The sequence below is a fragment of the Lampetra fluviatilis genome, chromosome 9 (assembly GCF_964198595.1).
Source record: "Lampetra fluviatilis chromosome 9, kcLamFluv1.1, whole genome shotgun sequence".
NCBI classification, from domain to species: Eukaryota; Metazoa; Chordata; class Hyperoartia; order Petromyzontiformes; family Petromyzontidae; genus Lampetra; species Lampetra fluviatilis.
Genome location: NC_136283.1, coordinates 9,811,070 through 9,832,625, shown reverse-complemented (window position 1 = coordinate 9,832,625; position 21,556 = coordinate 9,811,070). Strand labels below are relative to the sequence as shown.

At 45.5% G+C, this 21,556-nt stretch overlaps 1 protein-coding gene across 2 annotated transcripts in view; it reads left to right on the top strand.

The window, feature by feature from the left end:
- Positions 1–21,556, top strand: part of LOC144934188 (netrin receptor UNC5C-like) — a 162,423-nt gene that overhangs the window by 110,816 nt on the left and 30,051 nt on the right. For both annotated transcript variants that reach the window (XM_078859755.1, XM_078859754.1), the window contains 4 exons: positions 497–733; positions 4,454–4,603; positions 5,291–5,455; positions 14,680–14,858. In XM_078859755.1, coding sequence (XP_078715881.1) covers positions 497–733; positions 4,454–4,603; positions 5,291–5,455; positions 14,680–14,858 — 731 coding nt within the window. The remainder of the gene's footprint in view (positions 1–496; positions 734–4,453; positions 4,604–5,290; positions 5,456–14,679; positions 14,859–21,556) is intronic.

Below are 21,556 nucleotides of genomic sequence, written 5' to 3'. Positions count from 1 at the left end.
CCCAGGAATTTATAAAATTGAAGTATTTAACACCGTTTGAAACAAATTAAATGTTGGAAAACCTTGTGCTGGACTGGAGTTCTACTACCAGAATCCTTTCCCACTCACTAAATCTGATGCGTACTTGCTCACTTATTCACAAACTCATTCACTCCCTTACTCATGCACCCACTCACTCACTCACCCACACCCTCATTAATTCACCTTATTATTTTTCTCACTCACCCACTCAATCACTAACCCACTCACTCCTTTATTCATTCACCCACCCATCCGCCTATTCTCTCATTCACCCAACCCATCTCCCCGACCTACCCACACACTCACCTTCATCCACCCACTCGCCTTCATCCACCAACTCGCCTTCATCCACCCACGCTACCCACCCTACCAACCTTCATCCATCCACCCACTCACCTTCATCCACCCACGCTACCCACCCTACCAACCTTCATCCATCCACCCACTCACCCAGCCACGTGCATGGGCATTGCAGGAGGTGCTGAGGCTGGGCGAGGAGCCTGCACGGCCGCCGTGCTGCCACTGGCAGCTGGAGGAGCGGGTGTGCCACGTGCTCACAGAGACACCGGGCACGTACGCCGTGCTGGGGGAGGCGCTCGGCCCGGCGGCCGTCAAGCGGCTGAGGCTGGCGGCGTTCGCGCCCAGCGTGTGCCCCTCCCTGGAGTACAGCCTGCGCCTCTACTGCCTCAACGACGACACCGAGTCCCTCACGGTGAGAGCTGGCTCCCTCCCGAGGATCGCGCCCCCAAGTGCAATACAAATAGAAATACGATGACATTTTATCGCTAAATAGTGGCATATTCATGATAGCACCTGTATAAGGCTTAGTTCATCCAAAGACTTTATAAGCTGGGGAAAGATAGCTTAAAAGTGCTCATAAAACCTAACTCAAATAGTCTGAACAGATACACGGAATTGGCCAGAATAATGCACCTCCTTTTCTGTCATATTAAAGGGGCGAGGATGCGACCATAGGGTAAGTGTTAGCAGCACTAGACGTGCATTCCGAAGGTCGTCAGTTCTTTCATGGGCAATTTTCTCAAAACCTTCCCTGGTCTTTCCACACGCAGTCTAAATGTGAACACCACAATTGGTCAATCAGCAGATTGTATATGGTGGGCTAAATTGTAGGTACTTCCACCTGTTCTAAAATGCCTGACCAGCGTGGAAGAGGAGGCTAAAATACCATAGAAATGTTTTCTCTGGAGGTCCCTCTAGTGGAGGCTATTCTGCCAGCATTGTCATGAGCAAGACATTCCAGGGCTGCATCTTTACCCATTGAAGGGACAGAGAGATTTCTCACCACTTATAGAGATAGGCAAAATTTAAGTCTCTTAACTGCTCGCTGTTCAAACAAGCGTGAGGTACTGCTCATATCTATTGGTGGCCCTCAGCCAGTTCGGAAGATTGCACATTGTGATGGTGTCAGTTGATCTCTCCATGTTAAGGTAACTGTTGACTATCGACAATGTGGTACTCTTTTTATCAAGCTTGGAAAGTCGACAGACGGGGTCAACTGACAATTTGAATTTCAATTCACGATCATCTGATTAGTTACGGGACCTTTTTTTCCAGTATCAAAATGATGAAATAAAAAGAATAGGCTTCACCCTGTCTGGGCAATCAGAGTAATAAAAAAGAATCATCTTTACCAAGAAAGGGTAAGGCCTATTCTTATTTTAACCTTTTTTTAGTTCACTTCAACTTAAGCAAACCATTAAATTGTTATACAAAATGTAATCCTGGAAGAAACTTCATAGGAATCCTCACAAAAAAATTGCTTCGAGTATGATGTTAAAGATAATCTCAGACCGCAAGAACGCGCTACAGACGCTCCGTCCTGTACCACACAAATATATGCTAATTGATGTGCTAATTGGGCTGAACTTAAGTGCAATTACCATGATTTATGATGGATTTCAAGCTATCCACGCATGAGCTGACTGTGTTACTTTGGGTTGGGTGGCTGAGGTTCAAACGGCAGATCTCATTTGGTGCTGGATTATTCCCTGACATATGTTTCAGCCTTCTGGGCCACCTAGCCACCTATACCCAATAGGCTTATGTGACACAAAGTACACACTGTGTTCTGTGTTGCCTGACAGTTCATAACTACACAGTTGTTCCTTGAAATAAATGATGAAAGAAGACAGGTCTTGATATTACTTTGGCATTTATTTATTTTTACTTGACGATTGGCCAAAAGAAGAAAGTTCTTTTGGAAGGTTTATTCGATGAAAGTGTCACCATTTCAATGGGAAAAAAACTAAAAAATGCAATAATTGACTTTGAATAAATGATATTACCTCGAGCACAATGTTGCTTTGTCCAGGTGCAATAAATGATGTGGTCTGTGCAATGTGAAGGTTAAAATTGTGTATAAATGAGGCTGGAGTGCTGCTACAGTGACCGCCCTCATGAGCGTTGTTTCTGAAAATCTTGCCATGGAGAAGACTTGACCCTTATTACGTAATGATACTGCACACCTGCCATGTTTGCGGAAACGCAACGCTTGTAATCAAACTGACTGGACCTTAAGTAAGCTATTCTGTAATAAGATATTGTAATACATAAATAAATCAATTTGGTTAACTCAACCACAGCGACCTCATTTCGCTGGGTGTAAAGTCACACTTAATGCAACTAGATTGGACACATAAACCCACACTATAATTCTTGAGTTACTTTGAAACGTGTTTTTTTACGTAAGTCTGTTGATATCTAAAACAAAACTATACTGTCAAGGATGAAATATTGATTGTGTGAATATTACTTGCAATTGTTTATTTAAACACATATATGCAACTACCATTATATATCGAAAACAAATGTTATCTTATGTGTAATGTGTGGTAAGATGTGGCATTGTGGTTATAACATATCACTATGATCTTGGAAAATAAATTTGTATATTGGGCTTTGAGGTGCTTTTTGTTTAAAGCCCAAGTTTTAACCCCCATCAATATTCACTGTCTGTATCACTGAAAGACCACCAGCACTAACTAATGAATATCCCATGGAAATGAACTATCAAATTGCATTGTTTGCAATAATAGTTAATGAGTTGATGGCGCTGTGGCCAAAAGTAAAATAATTTCAGTCATGTCTTACATATTTTATATGATTGCAGTATCCTATTTTGTACACTTGCTAGGGTATGAGATGTGTGTTAATGACGTATTCTGATGTGAAAGTGACGGGAATGCAACACTTGAGAAAAAAACATCAATCGTTTAAATGTGGATTAGTGAAAACGTATAGGAAGCAATACATCACGAGCGATTTTGGCAAATTACCTACGTCATGAGTGTCAATGAAATTTCATTTGCTGATGTGCTTCTGTCAACGGATCCTGTGAGTTTTTTACACCTCATTATAAAAATGTAGACTGCACACACACACGCATGTTGGCACACGATAAATGTTTGTTTCTTTCAGCGAAGTGAGAATGGCCAGATATGATGACGTATTGCTGGTCTCATACTGTTCTTCTGGGTGATGAGTCTTCGGGCTTGTTGTTGTGTTGACAAGTGTGCAAACTGTCCGGTTATGGTCTCACAGCACCGCCAAAGTACAAAAAAAATATATAAAGCTGGATGGAATCACAAATTATTTTAATGACCCTTTGGCAGAATAAAAAGTTAAGACAGTTTGTAACTTTGTATTGCTTTTATTTACTTATTTTTAACCACAAAGCTATATTCAGAAGCTGTCTACAAAAAACGTGCACATATATAAAAAGTGACAGTGATTAGAGCACCGGATAGCAAATGGCTGTAATCAGCACATATTTCTGGCCTTTTCTGTTCATCTGTTGAGTTTGTTCCATGGGCACTTTTAAGGCGCCTTCCCTACATTACAAAATATTGCTATGAACTAAGCCTTACACAGATGCTGCTGCTTGTTAGTACTGAAAGTGTTGTACTATCTATTCATTCTGCGTGTGTATGCATCTATATTAAAATGCAGAAAAAGATCAAATTTGTGCAAAGAAGCGTGGATCAAATCTGTAAGTGATAATAAACACCCACATTAACAGAAAAAGTGCAGAGATGGAGTGACGAGATCTGAAGGAATGAGATGTATTGTGGCATTACAGAACCAGTGGATAGACAATGGTTGCTGATGTTGCTGTTTATGTCTTCTGTGTGATGACCTCAATTCCTAATTTTCTGCAGGCGAATTGTAGCCATGTACTCATCACTGCATGGGTTTCTACAAAAGTGTGGGGTTACTTCTTTCTTAACAACTTGCTCTATTTTGGGAAAAAAACAAGTCAATATGTGCGATATTGCTGACGTGGCTTACCCAGTATTGCTGTTCTAGGCAGCCTGGGATGTTGACTCCACTTCCATAAATCCCACTTAATATGTTGCCACAAGTATTGACACGTGTCACCCTGATGGATTGGGACCCTTATCTTTCCTTTCAGGAAGTGGTAGAGCTGGAGAAGCGACTGGGAGGCCATATGGTTGGAGAGCCATCAACACTGCACTTCAAAGCCAACTCTGGCCACCTTCAGCTTTCAATGCATGCCGTCCCAGACACTCTTTGGACGAACAATGCACACAGCAAGTTGCAGGTACACAAGAGGATTAGTGCCAGTTGTGGTTAAGGTTGACACCTGTCCTGGCTTTCCCAGGATGTCCTCTTTTTGAGGTAGTTGTCTTGAGAGATATGTAAGTCTGCTCGAAACGTTTAAAGTCCCTGCACTTTGTCAGTTGCGTATTAAATACACCACTGAAGGATTTGTGAGATATTTTTTCCATGATATGTTCACTTTGTTGTACCCCTGAGGTGGCAACCCAAGTTGTGAAGTTGTGGTCGTAATCAAAAAGTGACGTCAGGCTCTACTCATTTTTGTTGGCAACCCTGAGCCAGTGGTGAACATTCTATGTTCCTACGGAGTGTTACAGACTCCTCAAAAAGTGTTATCTATTTTATAGACCCCCGGAATTTTAATGATGAGCCGAGTTATTTTAGTAGTTTTCTCAAGTATTAAATTGCTTAAGAAAGAATATATTGTTCTACCCTGAAAATAAACATTCATCTTAAAACATATTGTAAATTTGTATGAAATGCATTCAGCATTGGACTTGAAGCCGGTATATACAATATTTGATACCTCCACAATGTTTACAAATCGAAGATTCCACCACAAAGAAACTAATGTGTGCTGTTGTCAAACCATTCGTTAGCCTCAAGTCTATAGCAACACAAGTGAACAGATTTGCCGATGCCGAATTTGTGGTGTGCCGCCGCCGTGCAGGAGATCCCCTTCTGGCACGTGTGGCCGGGCTGCCAGCGGCTGCTGCACTGCACCTTCACCCTGGAGAGGGCCGGCCTGAGCAGCACCGAGTTCTCCTGCAAGCTCTGTGTGCAGCAGCTGGAGGGCGAGGGCCAGGTGCTGCAGCTGCGCACCACCCTGCTCAACGTGAGTCACCCCCTCCGCATCTCCAGGGACCTCGCCTTCTCCACACATCGCACCTGAGCAAGGCACTTAAAAACTCTCATGGAATACCATGAGTGGACTCGTTAGCACCTTGTGTCTGTCCCTCTGTCTCTCTCGCTCAAACTCTCTTTCTCTGGCTCTTCGTGTCAAGTCTTTCTCTATGTATCCCTCTGTCTCAAACTTGGCCAGCTGGCATTGTTGTTAGGGTGCTTGACTCACAATCGTAAGGTCGTGGGTTAAAATGCTGTCCATACTTTCAGTATATTTCTGTGCAATTAATTAAATGCGTAAAGCACAGTTGGTCGATTTGCAGGCCACACATGGTGGGGTAAAGTGTTGGGACTCCCACCTCTTTAAAGACGTCTGGTGAGTGTGAAAGAGGAGGCTAAAACACCCAGTAGATGGGTTCTCCAGAGCTCTCCAGAGCTCCCTCTACGGGATCGTGGATCCCCTTTGACCAGCAGTGTTGCGAGACAGTAACTCAGGGGCTGCATACCTTTTCATTATTATATATAAGGAATAAAGAATGTGACTATAATAATTGCACATGATGAACGTATCTATTATTAACTGAAATTCAGAATTTCTTTGAGACGTGTTCGGCCTGGCAGCATGATCGATTGGCCTATATTTATTCAAGTGCGAAAATCGCCACCGCGTTGTTCGTACGTATGTGCGCCGTCGAGTTTGAGCAAAATGCATTGTTCATGGCGTGACAAATTGCACTGTGCGATCCAAAGTGAGTGTTGGTGTCTGGTTTCCATGGTGTCTCGTGCGTCTGGAAGTAAGTGGGGATAAAGTCATGGGGTGGCACTTTGCTCATCAGTCGAGATTTTCACACTTTGATAGCCAGGTTATGGCTCGCACACGGAACGCTTGTTTTTTGTCAAAGTCTCCATCTCAATTGCCGCGCTTCCTGGGCTAAGATTGGAACATGCAGCTTTACCGGTTCTCTGCTCATGATTCTGAGCCCTCTACATCATATATCATGGCTTCGCTTCCTATATATATGTGTAGTGTGTTCAACTGAGACGCAGACGTACTTCTTGGAGGCAACACATTTATTAACACCAACACACGGGGTAACTACCCCTTAACAGAATAACAACCTATGGTGGTGACCACCAGGCTAACTACGCTAATTACACCATAACTATCTACAATGGACCGGGCCCCAACTTGGGTCATGGCCCACGTGTTGGAGACTCTGTAGGACGTAGAACGTAGACAGAGGTTTCTTCAGGATGAACAACCGCGCCGGTCCCTCTGGGGGACCCGGCTTATATCCTCTGCGGCGTGGCCAGCTCCACCCCTGGCCACGACCACTTTCCAGAACCCTCTAGCAGGATCTCTATCCGGACCACGTGACCACCCCTAGCCCCCACCTGGGGCCCTTTGTAGACTTAACCGGTCACGTGTCTTTTCGGGTCAACCGGAGTGCCATGTCCTATAGTAACCCCGTTCCTATGGCCGGCACTTCCACACCCTATCCTGTTGGGCTGGCACTGCATACCAAGAGTGGTGCCATCCAGCGCTATCACTCAGCGCTGACCGAGCCCCTCCAGGGCCAGTACTACACCCACATCCTAGAGGTGTCTGCGATGTCAATACACTGCACGCCGTGCCTCTCTAGGGCCAGCATTACCCAGTGACATCCTGCGATGTCACTACATATGCATTCAGCGGGACAAATTGCACTGTGTGGTCCAAAGTTAGCTTTGCTTTCTGTTTTTTACGGTGTCTGATATGGCAGTGATTAAAGAGCAATATTAACATCTAGCTGCGTATTTTTAACTAAGTAAGAAATAGTTTAGACAATGTCTATTTTGCAAGGGAAACCTATGACCAATATTGATTGGCTCACAAGTGACTACATCACATTTATCCTTCTATTTAAGGGCGAAACAGGAGGATGTCACAACTCTGGCTGTTGCCTGATGATGCTAGTTGTAATTACTGGCGAAATATTGTGCTCGAATTGTAAATGTTGTGGGTTGACTCTCCAAAGCACTGGTGTGCTGTGCTAGTAATGAATTGGCATGTTCTGTTTACATGACACACCTTTCTAATTGGCTATGTCAGGTGGTGTCGGATTTAACGACACATTTATATTTTTGCGATCTAACCAAAAAACCTATATTATGGCTATGATCAAAATGCAGGGTGAATAAAACAGAACACATGTTCAAATGTTTAACATGAAAACTAATTCCACAGAATAACCCATACATGTAAATATAGTGTCAACTATGGTATACACAAATGTCAAATGTGAAAAGTATAGTACAACATTTTCAATTGAACATGTCACAATTATAAATTTGCCACAAGTGTAATAATGTCACGTCGGTGAAAAAGTTTCTACATTGCACGACCGTGCAAGATGGCAATGGGTCGTGGGAGGACTCCATCCAGCTGTGGATTGATCATGGCTGATGATGAAGTGAACAAGATCCTTGAAATAGCTGTAATAGTTTGATTGCATGATTATCTCTTAAAACATTTACACACATTAATACTGAGGAATGCCAAGGAGTGCATGGCAGTCAGAATGCCACAGCTGCACATTCATGTGTATTATGGCAGTGTGCAACACCTTAATATGATATGATGCACTATTAGCCTCCCTAAACTAGAATTATATTCCCCCGATCCTCGAACTCTGCACCAGCTCTTCATTCACGTGTGCATCTTTTGCTAAATTTCAGATCCAAAATGATTAATGGAATCTCTACTACTTTCTTCCCTCATTATCTCCCAACTCCAACCCCTGCACAATGGGATGGTCTCCCCTTTTCCTCCTGTGCGCCTACAGTCTGAAATGACATTCCACGTGCTGGAAATACTTCAAACTCTCCCACATTGTTTAAACTTATATTATTTAAATATTCATATTCATTGAGTCTTTCGTTAAAGCCACGTAGATAGAAAAAAATATTATTTAATTCCGTAATATTCTTTTTTAATTCCGTAATATTCCGTAAAAGTCGTTAAATATTACGTGCGATGTAATTGTGTATTTCGTGTTACACTTTTTTATTCCTAATTGCACAATTTGTTTGTATTGCCCTGATATTATTCTGTAAAGCATAGACACTTGGTATTTTTTCACACTATATATAATACAAATTTTAATTGCAATTGTAAGCAGCTGGATGTCTAGTGCACCATGGTAAGTTATGATGAGACAATTTAACGTTTCATCACATGAGTTTCCAAATGTATGTCATTTTCCATTTCAAATTGCACTGCAGGGCTTAATTTCTCACTGAATATTTTTTTATGGCCACGATAAGACTGGAGTTGGACATGACTAATATCCACGGCCATAGCGAGAGGCATACTGGATGTGGTGTGCCTGGTGCAAAAATGTCTGACATATTTAGCCCTGATATATTTCGCTGCACACTGCAATATCTCACATGAGTGGCGAATGATATCTGAACCGCTTTGCCCCCCAATCCCCACCCCAGTCCTGCTGTAAGCCACACAGGACTGTACATTCATATGAATGTATACCGTATAGAAAATGCACATACAAGGATCCATCACAGATCAATATTAGTGTGTTGCAAGTGCTGATAGCAAGCACTGATTAATTATTTCACAATTCACGAGGGGATTGTGCAACCTGCTCCACGCCTGGTCGCTATTGTCTCCCAAATAATGTTGTTCACACACCACGCTAGATGTTAATTTTGGACGAACTAAATTCAGGGAGGTCCGGGACAGGTTCTGAAAGTATTCGCTAATTATCTTCCCCATGTCTAGGAAGTGTGCTGAGGTTGCCAGGTTTGTAGCGCAGTGGCTAATCACTGTGGCTAATCACTGTGGCACCGCTACACAGGCCCATGCCCAATTAAAATGTACTAGCTTTACTACCGGGCTTCGCCCGGGACTTAGATTCTTGCCTTGGATTAATTTCATATTGCCTTATATTTGAGTGGAAAACCCTTAAAAAAAGTGATGCTTGCAAGAAAGAAAGAAAACCGAAACAAATACATTTAACTAAATCGGATGTTTTTCACTCAAGGAAATTGAACCTTACGCAGGCAATTTGGGAAGGGAATGACGTGACGAGCTGAAAATAGTCGCGTTCCTTTAGAAATTCCAGACAGCATCAGCTGTGCAAATCGCATGACGTCAGAGCTCAGCAATCGAGAGTTTTTTGCTGCTTCACACAAACAGATGTATTTTCTGCTTTACATTTAAGAGCGAGCTGAAAATAGTCGCGTTGACTTAGAAAATCCAAACAGCCATGCCGCGCATTTAGCGGGATACACGGCCTACACAGAGGGTTGGGGGGGGTGACGTCAGCAGGCACACTGCGTAACGCTGCCGCATGCGGGTGACAATCACAGATGTGACGTCACCGCTCACTTGCCGTGCAAAATATATCCATTGCGCCCCCCCCCCAAAAAAATACAAAAGTATATTTTTATACGTTTTGAATTGTGTACAGTCTGGAAGCTACCCACATGTCAAATTTCAAGTTTGTTACATGTCGGGAAGTATGCTCAACATTTCGAACAGACACACATTCACAAATTTTATATATAGATATGTTCAACTTCTTTCACACCGTACGTTAGCCAACTGCACTAATCGGAGGTACTATATAATATAAATTACATATGTATTTTGTTGTATTATTGGTTATTGATATCTACAAGTAATTGAAGAAAACAAGTCACAATAATGTGCAGATGAGCTGATGATTGATAGTGGCAGAAAGACACTGGATGATTGCCACATGAAAATGTGTCTTTGATTGGATAATCAATTCCTTTCCATCCCATATGAGAATATATGTGCATGCAGTATATACCAAATATCAGCAAATTAAGCACTATTCAATCCTTACTATAGCCAATACCCTAGGTATTTCACCAGAATAGGCAGTAGTTCAAACAGGAGTAATTATTTCAATTTAGACTGGCAACTCTATACGGTTCATTTTCACTTTAATTGATTTTTGTAAAAATATATTATCACTCATGAAATACTGATATATACATGTGTGGGACATACATTTTTAATAGACATCACCATTACAGTTACCTGAGGCAGTAATACAAACTGGACTGTGGCCTAAGGGAATTTACCCAGCATAGAAGAACTTCATTATATTTACTACAATAGTTTTGACCATTTGTTTTCAGCGCAGCCTTATATTCTCATATGAATAACATGTTCTTTGTTTAAATGCATGAGTAAATGTATATATACACAGTTTTTTATGGGATGTAGTAATTGTTATCGATATATATCAATAATGAACTATAATAACATTCTATATTGACAAGTATTGTAATTTTTTTCAAACATATAATTTGTATTATTCCACAGCAATACAATGGTCTAATATTGTGAAATATGGCACTGGGCATGTATTGTCTAGATTACTTCAGATATGGGCTTAGATATTGACATGAATTCGTCTATAAACTTCGTGACAGCCCATAAATATCTGTAGGACCAATCAAGTGTTGTCGTCTTAGACCAACTTAAACAATTGACTGTCGTTAAAATGGCACTATGTGGTTCACCAGCAACTCCTGTGCACTGCTTATTATGGAAAAGGATAGGCAGCTGATGTGCAGCACACACACTATAATTATAGATCACAAGCGTTACCATTTGCTGTCATGCATTCTTTCTTTAGCAGCCTTATATTATAATTTACAGTATTGATTGATAGCAAATAATGCATCAACTGAACTTTTCGTCACAATGAGCATTATTCCAAAGCCTCATGTTTCATATTCTGAACATAATAGGTTGGGTTTCTGTGTGCTTGTGTGAGTGAGTTCGTGTCAATGCTACGCTTGGGCATGGTGTTGATATGTTCCTTTATTCTAGAAGGAAGCTATTCACTTGTGCTATCAAGGACCTTAATATTGTACGCTCTTGTGGGATTTTGTTTTGTAGCAAGGAAATGGTCGATGTGGTCAAAAGATTTGGATAAATCAATGGTTAAAGGGGACACAGTGGCCTTGAGTTTCAAATTCCTTTAGGACCTTTTCCAGCACGATGCAAAGGAAATTGACTGTCAAGGTCCTTTATGTTTTCTTACTTCAGATAGTTCACTTTGGTGTTTAATATCTACCTCAATCTATATAACCACAAAGGCTTCCAGCGTTACAGGGAATGGAACAATGCTGCTCAGGTTTGTAGAATGTACTTTTTTTAGGAGCAGATGTGGGGCATACATGTGCTGCCCTCTCCAAGCCTTAGTCAAAAGGCATGGCACTTGGTGAATAAAATTGCAAGTTAAGGCAGCCTGGTCGGTTAGCTCTGCTCCTTTTTCAACTTTATTATCTTCCAAGTCTCACTGAAAAGCAGCTTTTTTGGGCATTCTAAAAAGTGTGGAGTTAACCGAACTTACTTTTGAGCCTTGTGGCTAGTAATTGCAAGTGGCGGTGTTCAGGCTGGGCAGCTTGTGACACTTGAGTGCTTGAAAGGTTTTGCAATATCGATTGGCTGCTGTTGGTACGTAGGTCATGAGGTTTACCTTGGCTTATGCCATACAAAGAACAGCTGTTGTTCTTTCAGTCACTTTAGAATCAGTCTTCAAGTGTTTACCTTTCTTTGTTTACAAACAATACTCACAGGGAGAAAGCTACGGATTTTACTTTCTGTAATGACATTTACAATTGATGTGATTAGCTTTATCAACTAATTAATGTTAAATGTTTAATTCCTTTTTTATCCTGTGTATATATATATGTTAATTGTCTGTGTAATACAAGCCTCGTGTGCAATTAATCCACTCTTGTGCTATTTTCATGTTGCCAAAGCTGTTGATGTCTTGATATCAGAAATGTAAGTCATAGTAATATCAGTTTCATTTTGCATGGATTTCCATGTTTTTTGTGTTTAGTTTGTTGCCATTCCCCCGCACCTCCGATTAGCATGGTTGGCTATGTACGGTGCGAAATAAGTTTAACATACATACATACATAGACTTCCATGCAAAATTAACAACTGGCATTTATCACAGAGCACAGTAAAGCTCTGTTAAGATTTGCGTGTGTGATTTCATATTTTGAAGGCAAGGTCACCATTTCTCAACAAAACATCTCACGGATAAATGAGCATGTTAATTTTCACTTTTAATTGACATCCAAATGCAGTATACAATATACAGCACTCTACATTTTCATACCAATAGTAGCCAAATTATGGTGGCATCATTGTAATTGGCCAAGGTGGTGTCTTGGCTTTGACCTTGATATCCATTTTTTTTAATGTCTCATACAGTGTACTCTATATTTGATCGTTTACATTTTTAAGCTGACAATATATTTTGTGACTGTGCATTAATTATCGACAGCCATTGGCATGTTCCATCATGTCATGAACGTGACACTGTGCCCAGCCATACCTCAAGTGCTATTTAAAGCTCACGTGACTTTCCACACCAGACGCCCCGAGTGCTTTCACATCTGGGGCCTAGCATATCAGATTAATCACAGACTCCACACTGAAGGTCTTCTATGGATATCTATTGAAAGTTTTTTTTAATTATTTGTGCCAGCGGCACAGTGGTGACCATCTTCACGAGGTGTATATCTCACTGATGGTCTACTTAGAGGAGGCATGAGAGTGTGAGCAATCAGAACTGCCTTCGTGCTCCACCGGGCCATGATGCCCCCTGCAGTACACTCAGCTCATCCGATCAGCACAGGTGAAATTCTGAGGTTGTCCTGGTTTTATCAAGATCACCCTCTTGTTGAAGTAGATGCCCTGCGAAATCTGTGAGTTCCATGGCATTTAAAGTAATGGGTTTTGTCAACTGCGTAATCATTTACCGCTCAAGACAATGCATCTCCATGTAGTTCATCCCCTCTTTCAGTATTGTGAGATATTTTTTCAGTGATATTTGGTGGCTTTAAGTCTCGAGGATCTGCTTACTTCGAGTGATCTGGTCACCTCATTGAGTCCATGTTTGCATCCGCAATGGGCACAGGGAATCAATAGTGGTGCCCGGTGTTTATGCCCCCAGAGTAGGATGTTTTATTGTAAATAGGACTTCTTTTGCGACTGATCATGGAATCACCTTTCTTATGTTATGGAAAATGCTGATGGCTGCCTAAAAAAATCAGCATTGTGGGGAGTGCAATCACAGGTTATGGACACAGCACTTAAAATAGGCGTATTGTTGTAACCAAAATGCTTTAAAAATATGTAAAGCCTCTTGATGTGAAATTGCAGTGATGCACTTTATAAATTAAAATTGTTGTTTTGAAGGTTTTTGGCACCATGCATTATGGTATACAGTAGTTACATGACTAATTTGTTTTGGGCTTTGGGGACTGCCTTACGTTGTATTTTTTTACTTAAACGTGCATGCTCCAATGTATTTGTTTGCTGTTTTGGCATTTGTATAGTAATTGGTCTTGACAGACATGTAAATGTGAGATCATGTAATAGGTGATGGTGACTAAATAAATCTGGGGAAATTGGAAGATAGCCTGTAGCAAAAAATAGTTTTCATCAGAGAGGTGCGAAAATGACGAGTGGCTTTCAAAGGGAAAACACGTCCAGACAAAGATTAATGCTAATTGCATTGTTTTTTTTATTACATTGTATATATATCAAGTATCGGATTGAAAATTGCCCAATTTTCTTAGAATTGTTAAAAAATTATTATTCTTAAAATTCCAAGGGAATGGACCAAGGTGGGAAAACGGATACGTATATCAAGCCTTCTTATTTTCATCTTTCTGCAGTGCAATTACAGTTTTAATTTACAGAATGTCTAAATACGACTTCATCTCAATGCGATGTGTAAAACAGAGGGGCGAGTGCATCAAGGAAACCAGCAGTGAAAAATATGTTTAATGGGTTTTGGAGTTTGAGCCGTTGAAGTCTGCAGGTTAGAAGATGGTGTAGAAAGGTGCAATTGAAGATATTCCATTGAGAAGAGACCATGAGGGGAAGTTTAAAAGACACTAGACTTATACATTCTGTCCATCAAATAATTCACAATTTATTACAAAAGTTAAAATACTTTTTTTTAATCATGTCGAATTAAACAAATGGTGTCATACTGTATTTTATTTGTTGCTTTATTTTACTTAAATGTAAATGTTATCACGTATAAGTGCCCTGAAACACCCAGGCTTACAGGGCATTATATCAAAAACAAATTGTTATACTATTATGAATGTAAACCAATTGATAAACATTTCTACTTACAGGAACCCTTAGATGGAGACCGATCATCTCCCGAGATCATCTCTGCTGGCTCGGCCCTCGTGGGTCCCCAGGCTTTCAAGCTGCCCTACTCCATCCGCCAGAAGCTGTGCAGCAGCCTGGACTCCCCCAACCCCCGCGGCAACGACTGGAGGCTCCTGGCGCACAGGCTGGGGGTCCAGAGGTCAGTGCCCCCCCCACCACTGCTAATCTCAGATAGTTTCCAAGGTGACTTGCAGTCATAGCAAGATTTAACAGGCTCAGATGTCTGCCGAAGGTTTAGATTATGATATCAGTTGTTTGTCTTTCTTCCTGACAACTGGCATGACAGGGGATAGTTTTTTGAATGCTTGCATCCCTTTGTGCTCATGAGTTATGTCCCTTTAACTGTTGCTTGTTTATATTGTGTTTAGGAAACATGTTGAACATTACATTAGTTTTGCTCATTTATTGTGAGTTCAACTTTGCAGCCTTATTTGCGAACTTCTTCAACCATTTGTTGTAATAAATTTTTATTGCTTGTGAAATACACTTTCTCGTCGGCAAATCTGAGATGGCGAAAACTTTGTCCCTTTATACTTTTTGTTTTTTTCGGTAAAGTCACGTAGGTAGAAAAATAAATAATAAATCACGACGTTTCGATCGCAACACAAGCAATAGTCATCAGGTAGAAAGATACAGCCCTTCATTGTTCAGCATTTCTACTGCTGTATCTTTCTACCTGATGACGATTGCTTGTGTTGCGATCGAAACGTCGTGATTTATTATTTCTTTTTCTACTTACGTGACTTTACCGAAAAAAACAATGAGTATGGATTCCTGCAGTCACGAAAACTTAAAATCAGGATTTGTCCCTTTATGTTTAAACATTTTACTTCTCCAATCTAATTTGTCGACTATCTCATAACATGTGAAGTATTGGAAAATGACGGCAGGAAACTCCTTGACGGGAACACACTTCTTTTATTAAATCTTGACTTGTAACAATACAACGCGTGGCCTCTCTTCTCACAATGCGCTTCTCTTGACTCTGGATTCTGTGCTGCCGGCTCTCTGTGCCTCGTGTAGACTCCGCGCCTCGGCTACACTCCTCTCTCGCCTCGTGTAGACTCTGCGCCTCTGCTACACTCTCCACTCGCCTCGTGTAGACTTTGCATCTCTCTCTGGCTACACCGTATGCATACTCGGCTCGTGTAGACCTTTCTCTCTCGCTGGCTACACCGTATGCATACTCGGCTCGTGTAGACCTTTCTCTCTCGCTGGCTACACACTATACATTACTCAGCTCGTGTAGACCGTTCTCTCTCGCTGGCTACACACTATACATTGCTCAGCTCGTGTAGACCTTTCTCTCTCGCTGGCTACACACTATACATTACTCTGCTCGTGTAGACCGTTCTCTCTCGCTGGCTACACACTATACATTGCTCAGCTCGTGTAGACCTTTCTCTCTCGCTGGCTACACGCTTATACCTTACTCTCCTCTACTCTCCATTACTCTCCACTCCGGGCCCTATCTCTGCACCTTCGTCTTCATTCTTAGATGGTTCCACTTCTGCCCCCTGCTCCTCTGTGCATCACCTTATATACCCCTTCTTCCCGGGAGACGGAGCGGATGCGGACCTCAACGTCGGCACCGCTCCCCAGTTACCCAATCCCCACGCGCTATCCCTACGATCCGGTTCCGCTCAGCGCGTGTTTCCACTCCCCGACCAATCACACCGCGCTGCTACCCGATCACTCCCTCTGGGCGCGTCACCGGCACACAGCCAATCAGCAGCACTACCCCCACCCGCGCACTGACGCCTGCTCCTCCCCGTCAGCGCGCGTCACCACACACACACACGTACATACGCGCTGGCACACGACATATACACCCAGCGCGTATCACCACTACATCACCCCCTCCCACATAGCTCGCAGCCGGCCCGGCTGCTAACAACAACCAACCGCGACGATAAAACGACAACCAACAAAAAAAAACCCCGTAACCCCCCGAGTGTGCCCCGTAACATAACACAACAACAACAACAACAAGAATAACTATGTACAGATCGACAATGAACCCGAAAAGTCAACAATAACACGATACGAGCAAATTCGAAACGAACGCGCCCCACGTCCCTGCGACTACACGCAGTGACGAGGCGCTCCAACTGCCCCGACTCTTCACGAGGCAGGTCATGCAAAGTAGCACGACCTGGCGCGAGTCCGTCTGGCTGGTCCATCGTATGGGGCGGGACACTGACGACCGTCCGGCGGTTCCGGCTGCTCCAGACGGCGCGGAACGGGCCTGAAAGGGCCGGCCCCGCCGCGGAGATCCGGCCGCCGGTGATCGGCAGCTGTCAGTTCCGAGACACCTGGGAGCAGATCAGGCGAAAATACGTGTGGATCAGGCAGAGACATTTCCCCCCCTGGGTCGCCGGTCACGTCACACGCCCGGCCATCACGACACAAGGGGAGGCCATATGGAGGCGAGAACGGTTTCAGTCGGGAGGGGTGAACGTACCACCGGCGCTTTCCCCACTTTATCTGAACGCACTGGGGCCGTGCAACGCGCACGACCTCCACGGGTCCCCTCCACGGCCTCAACAATTTAGGCGACGTAGCCAAGGGTGCCTGAGGGCAATGCAGCCAGGCCCTGTCACCTGGTTTCCATTCGTGCATGGACACCTTCCGTGCCCGCAACCGTTCATTAGCAATTTGGCGAGCCCGCGAATTAAGCCGCGCGGCCTCCCTCGCCTCTGTCAGCTTGTGAATATTAAACTTAATATGTTCTGCCAAATTAGAATTAGTTCGTGGAGCGGACAGGCCAAGTTGCGTTTCTATTGGCGGGTCAGCTTCCCGACCGTACATCAAATAGAATGGGGAAAACCCCGTAGCTGCATGGGGGGCCATTCTATACGCAGCAAGGACTCCCGGGACCTGCAGGTCCCAATCTACATGTGCCTCGCACACCTGCTGGCACAGCATGGAAGTCAAGGTTTTGTGGAGTCTCTCCACCATCCCGTCAGTCTGCGGGCGGTACGGGGAGGTACGCACCTTCTTGGTACCCAACAGATCGCACACCTCTTGCAACAATTTACTCGAAAAATGTTTACCTTGGTCGGTCAGCAGGCGTTCGGGAGCCCCCTTGTCCAGGACATAGCCCTGGACGAAGGCATCCGTCACAGCCGCTGCCGACTGGTTAGCGAGAGGCCACGCCATAGGCCATCGGGTAAAGTATTCGACCCCCACTAACAAATATTTATTCCCTCTCGGCGTGACTGGGAAGGGCCCCAAAATATCGAGTGCAACGAGCTCGTTGGTACGCGAGACCTGAATAGATTGCAGCGGTGGATTAGCTGCCACGGCCGGTGGTTTACGCCTGGCGCATTCAACGCACCCCTTCAGGATATGCACCACATCACTTCCCATTCCCGGCCAGTAATAGTCACGCTGAAGCAGGGCAAGCGTCTTGTTAACTCCCAAGTGCAAGAGGCGTTCGTGTGCCGCCAAGACAACCCTCCCCCTCACAGCGGAAGGCACCACGAGTGCGTTCCGCCGGGACAAACTGTCCCATTTCAACAACACGCCCCGCTCAAGTACATAGGAGCCGGTACGCTCCTGGTCCCCCTCGGGACCCCCAACCTTGCGGCGCAATGCTAGCAGCGAGCTGTCCGCCATCTGGAGGCGGCCCCACTCGCTGAGCAACAGCGAGAGCAGCGAGTCCCGACCCTGAGAGGCAGTGGAATCATCCCCGATCGGTGCGCCCGCTGTCGCAGCCAGTGCCCCCATCTCCCCCGCAAGCGTCGGTTTACAGCGCGCCGATCCCGACAAACACGCGCATTCATCACAAGGCAACAACCGCGACAAGCAATCGGCATTCGTGTGTCGCAACCCCTTACGGTACGTAGTCGTAAACTGATAGTCCTGGAGGACTTCCAACCAACGCGACAACTGGCCCGAGGGCTGGGCGACCCTCAATGAATACTGTAGCGCCGCGTGGTCCGTTCGGACTGTAAAGTGACGACCATAAAGATATGGCCTAAACTGCTGCACAAAAAAAACAATGGCAAGCAGCTCGCGACGGGTGACACAGTAGCGCTGCTCCGCCGGAGACAACACCCTACTACCGTAGGCGACAACTCTTTCGACACCCCCAACGACTTGGGATAGCACCCCCCCAATGCCCGTGTTGCTAGCATCCGTGTCCAGCAAAAAGGGACTGGCAAAATCGGGATAACACAAGGGTGGGGCACCCACCAAGGCGTCCCGGAGGGAGCGAAACGCGGCCTCCTCCTCCGGTCCCCATTTGAACTTCACTCCCTTCGCCGTTAGAGCGTGCAAGGGTTTTGCAATAGTGGCGAAGTGCTCAACGAACCGCCGATAATAAGAAGCAAACCCGATGAAACTACGCACGTCGGAAACGGACGTAGGTGTCGGCCACGAACCGACACAATCCGTCTTCGCGGGATCGGTGGAGATCCCCGAAGAATCGACAATGTGACCCAAGTATCTAACGGACCTACGAAGGAGGTGACATTTGGCCGGTTTAAATTTCAACTTAGCCGATCGCATTCGCAAGAACACCCCTCTCAATCGCCGGAGGTGTTCCTCAAACGTTTTACTGAAAACAATGACATCGTCCATATAAATCAAGCATGTATCCCACTGCAAGCCCGACAAAACCAGCTCCATAAGTCGCTGAAACGTCGCTGGAGAGGAGTGAAGTCCCATGGGTAACCGGTTAAACTGGAACAGCCCCCCTGGAGTCCGAAATGCTGTCTTAGGTTTCGACTCTTCGTCGAGCGGCAACTGCCAAAACCCCGATAACAAATCAAGAGTCGAAAAATATCGCGCACCAGACAATGCATCGAGGGACTCATCCATCCTGGGGAGCGGATACGCGTCAGCCACAGAGATCTTATTCAGGCGACGGAAATCAACGCAGAATCGCAGGGACCCGTCCTGCTTCTTAACCAGCACAATAGGCGCTCCCCACGGGCTAGAGGAGGGCGAAATAATATCGGCTTCTAGCATATCGTTAACAGCCGACTGAACATGTTCCTTCTCCACGGGACTCAGTCGGAAGGGATTTAGCCTGACCGGCGCCGCATCGCCCGTTTCAATGTGATGGTGCAACAAATCCGTGCACCCAATGTCATACTTATGTTTACTGAATACATCCGAGAATTCAATGAGCAACTCGCGCAGCGCACCCAACTGCGCCGCCGACAAATCGTCCGAGGCGGCACATAACGAATGGACCCACTCAAGGTCTTCCTTTGGCTCAACGTTCCGCGCGGGGCTCGCGCCCACCTGCGCAACCAAACCATCATCCCCAGGGACCTGCGCCGCGTGAGCCAGCACGGTGCCCTGCGGAATGACAGCTGGTCGCGACCCCGCGTTCAAAACCATCACAAACGGATCCCTGTCAGCCCGCACCAAAGTGTGAGCCACCGATAAATCAAGACCCCCGACAGCCTTGTTAGAGGGACCCAAAAGCATACTCTGTCCCGAAGCCTCCCTCACCCATGGTTTCCGCAACCGGAGGGGAATCAACATCTGTGAACCCGGGGGCACTTGCACTGTCTGCGTCGCCACCGCTTGTATCGTAGCGCACGCCGTCCGAATGTCAGTAGGGCCCGTCAAAAATGAAATCCGGCGACCCGATGGCAGTTCAATGCATCGTTGATCGATAAGAATTTTAATGGGCATTTTAGCCAAAAAGTCAGTGCCCAAAAGACACGGAACTGCCAAAGAAGACGAAACGAAAACGGGTCCCGACAATTTGATATCTCCAATGCAAATGGACGCCCTAACCTGACCGATAATGCCCAACGATCCCCCATTAGCGGCGTAAACTGGCACATCCACTGGAAGCAGCGGACGACATTGGACCGGAAGAATATTATAAATGAGGTCCGATATAATAGTTGCCGATGCCCCCGTGTCCACTAACACCCTAATCTCAACCCCATCAATAGATCCCGTAACAACGGACGAACCCGCCGAAGCAGCCACAATTCTATGCCCCAATTCCGCCCATTCAATGTCTCCCTGGTCCCGGCCGAACCCCCCTCGCCGAACCGAATCCCCGAACCTTAACCGGCCCTCCTCCGCCGCAACGCGGCGTCCCATGTGTGCCGAATAAACAGGCCGAGCGTGTGAGGTGCCGCGACTTGCCGGGGATTGTAGAGATGCCTTGGGCTCTCGGTCGTCGTCCAGCCGAGCTCCCATGGCGCGCTGCCGCGGAGCGCGGCACCCGGACGCCACGTGGCCCCGGAGGCCGCAGTTATAGCACGTGACGAGGGTCGGAGTAGATCTTGGTTGCTCCGACTTTCGGCCCGATCGCAGAGGCGACCGGGCCCCCGGCCTCCAGTCCCCTGGTCGTCCCGTGGCGAACGCCTCCTCTCGTGGGCTGACGACTTGGGGTTCGGCGACCACCAAACCCGGGGCTGCGACGACAGCAGCGTTGCAACCAACGCCTTGCTTCCGTTGTAGGGCCTCGTGCGCTTGAATACTCGTGGCGACTCTCAAAGAAGAAATATCAATCTCGTCAGCTGTGTTGATAGGGACCCCCAGGTCCTGCGCCAACTTGAGCAGCTGCTCCAAAACCATCGCGTCTTGGCCCTCCTCGTCCATCCGAGGGAACGCCGCATCAGCAAGAGCCAGCAACGCCGTGCGATAGGCCAGCGCGGTCTCCGTGGCCGCTTTCCGTCTTGCGTAGAACTGATGGCGGCACATAGAGGGAGGCCCGTAGACCCTGGCCAACAACCCCAGCGCATCCTTCAGCGTGGAGCGGTCCGACTTCCGTGCAGCCCTGAAGGCCGCGAGCGCATCGTCGTCCAGCATGGCGGGCAATGCCCGCAGCGCCGTAGCATCGGACCACGCTGACAT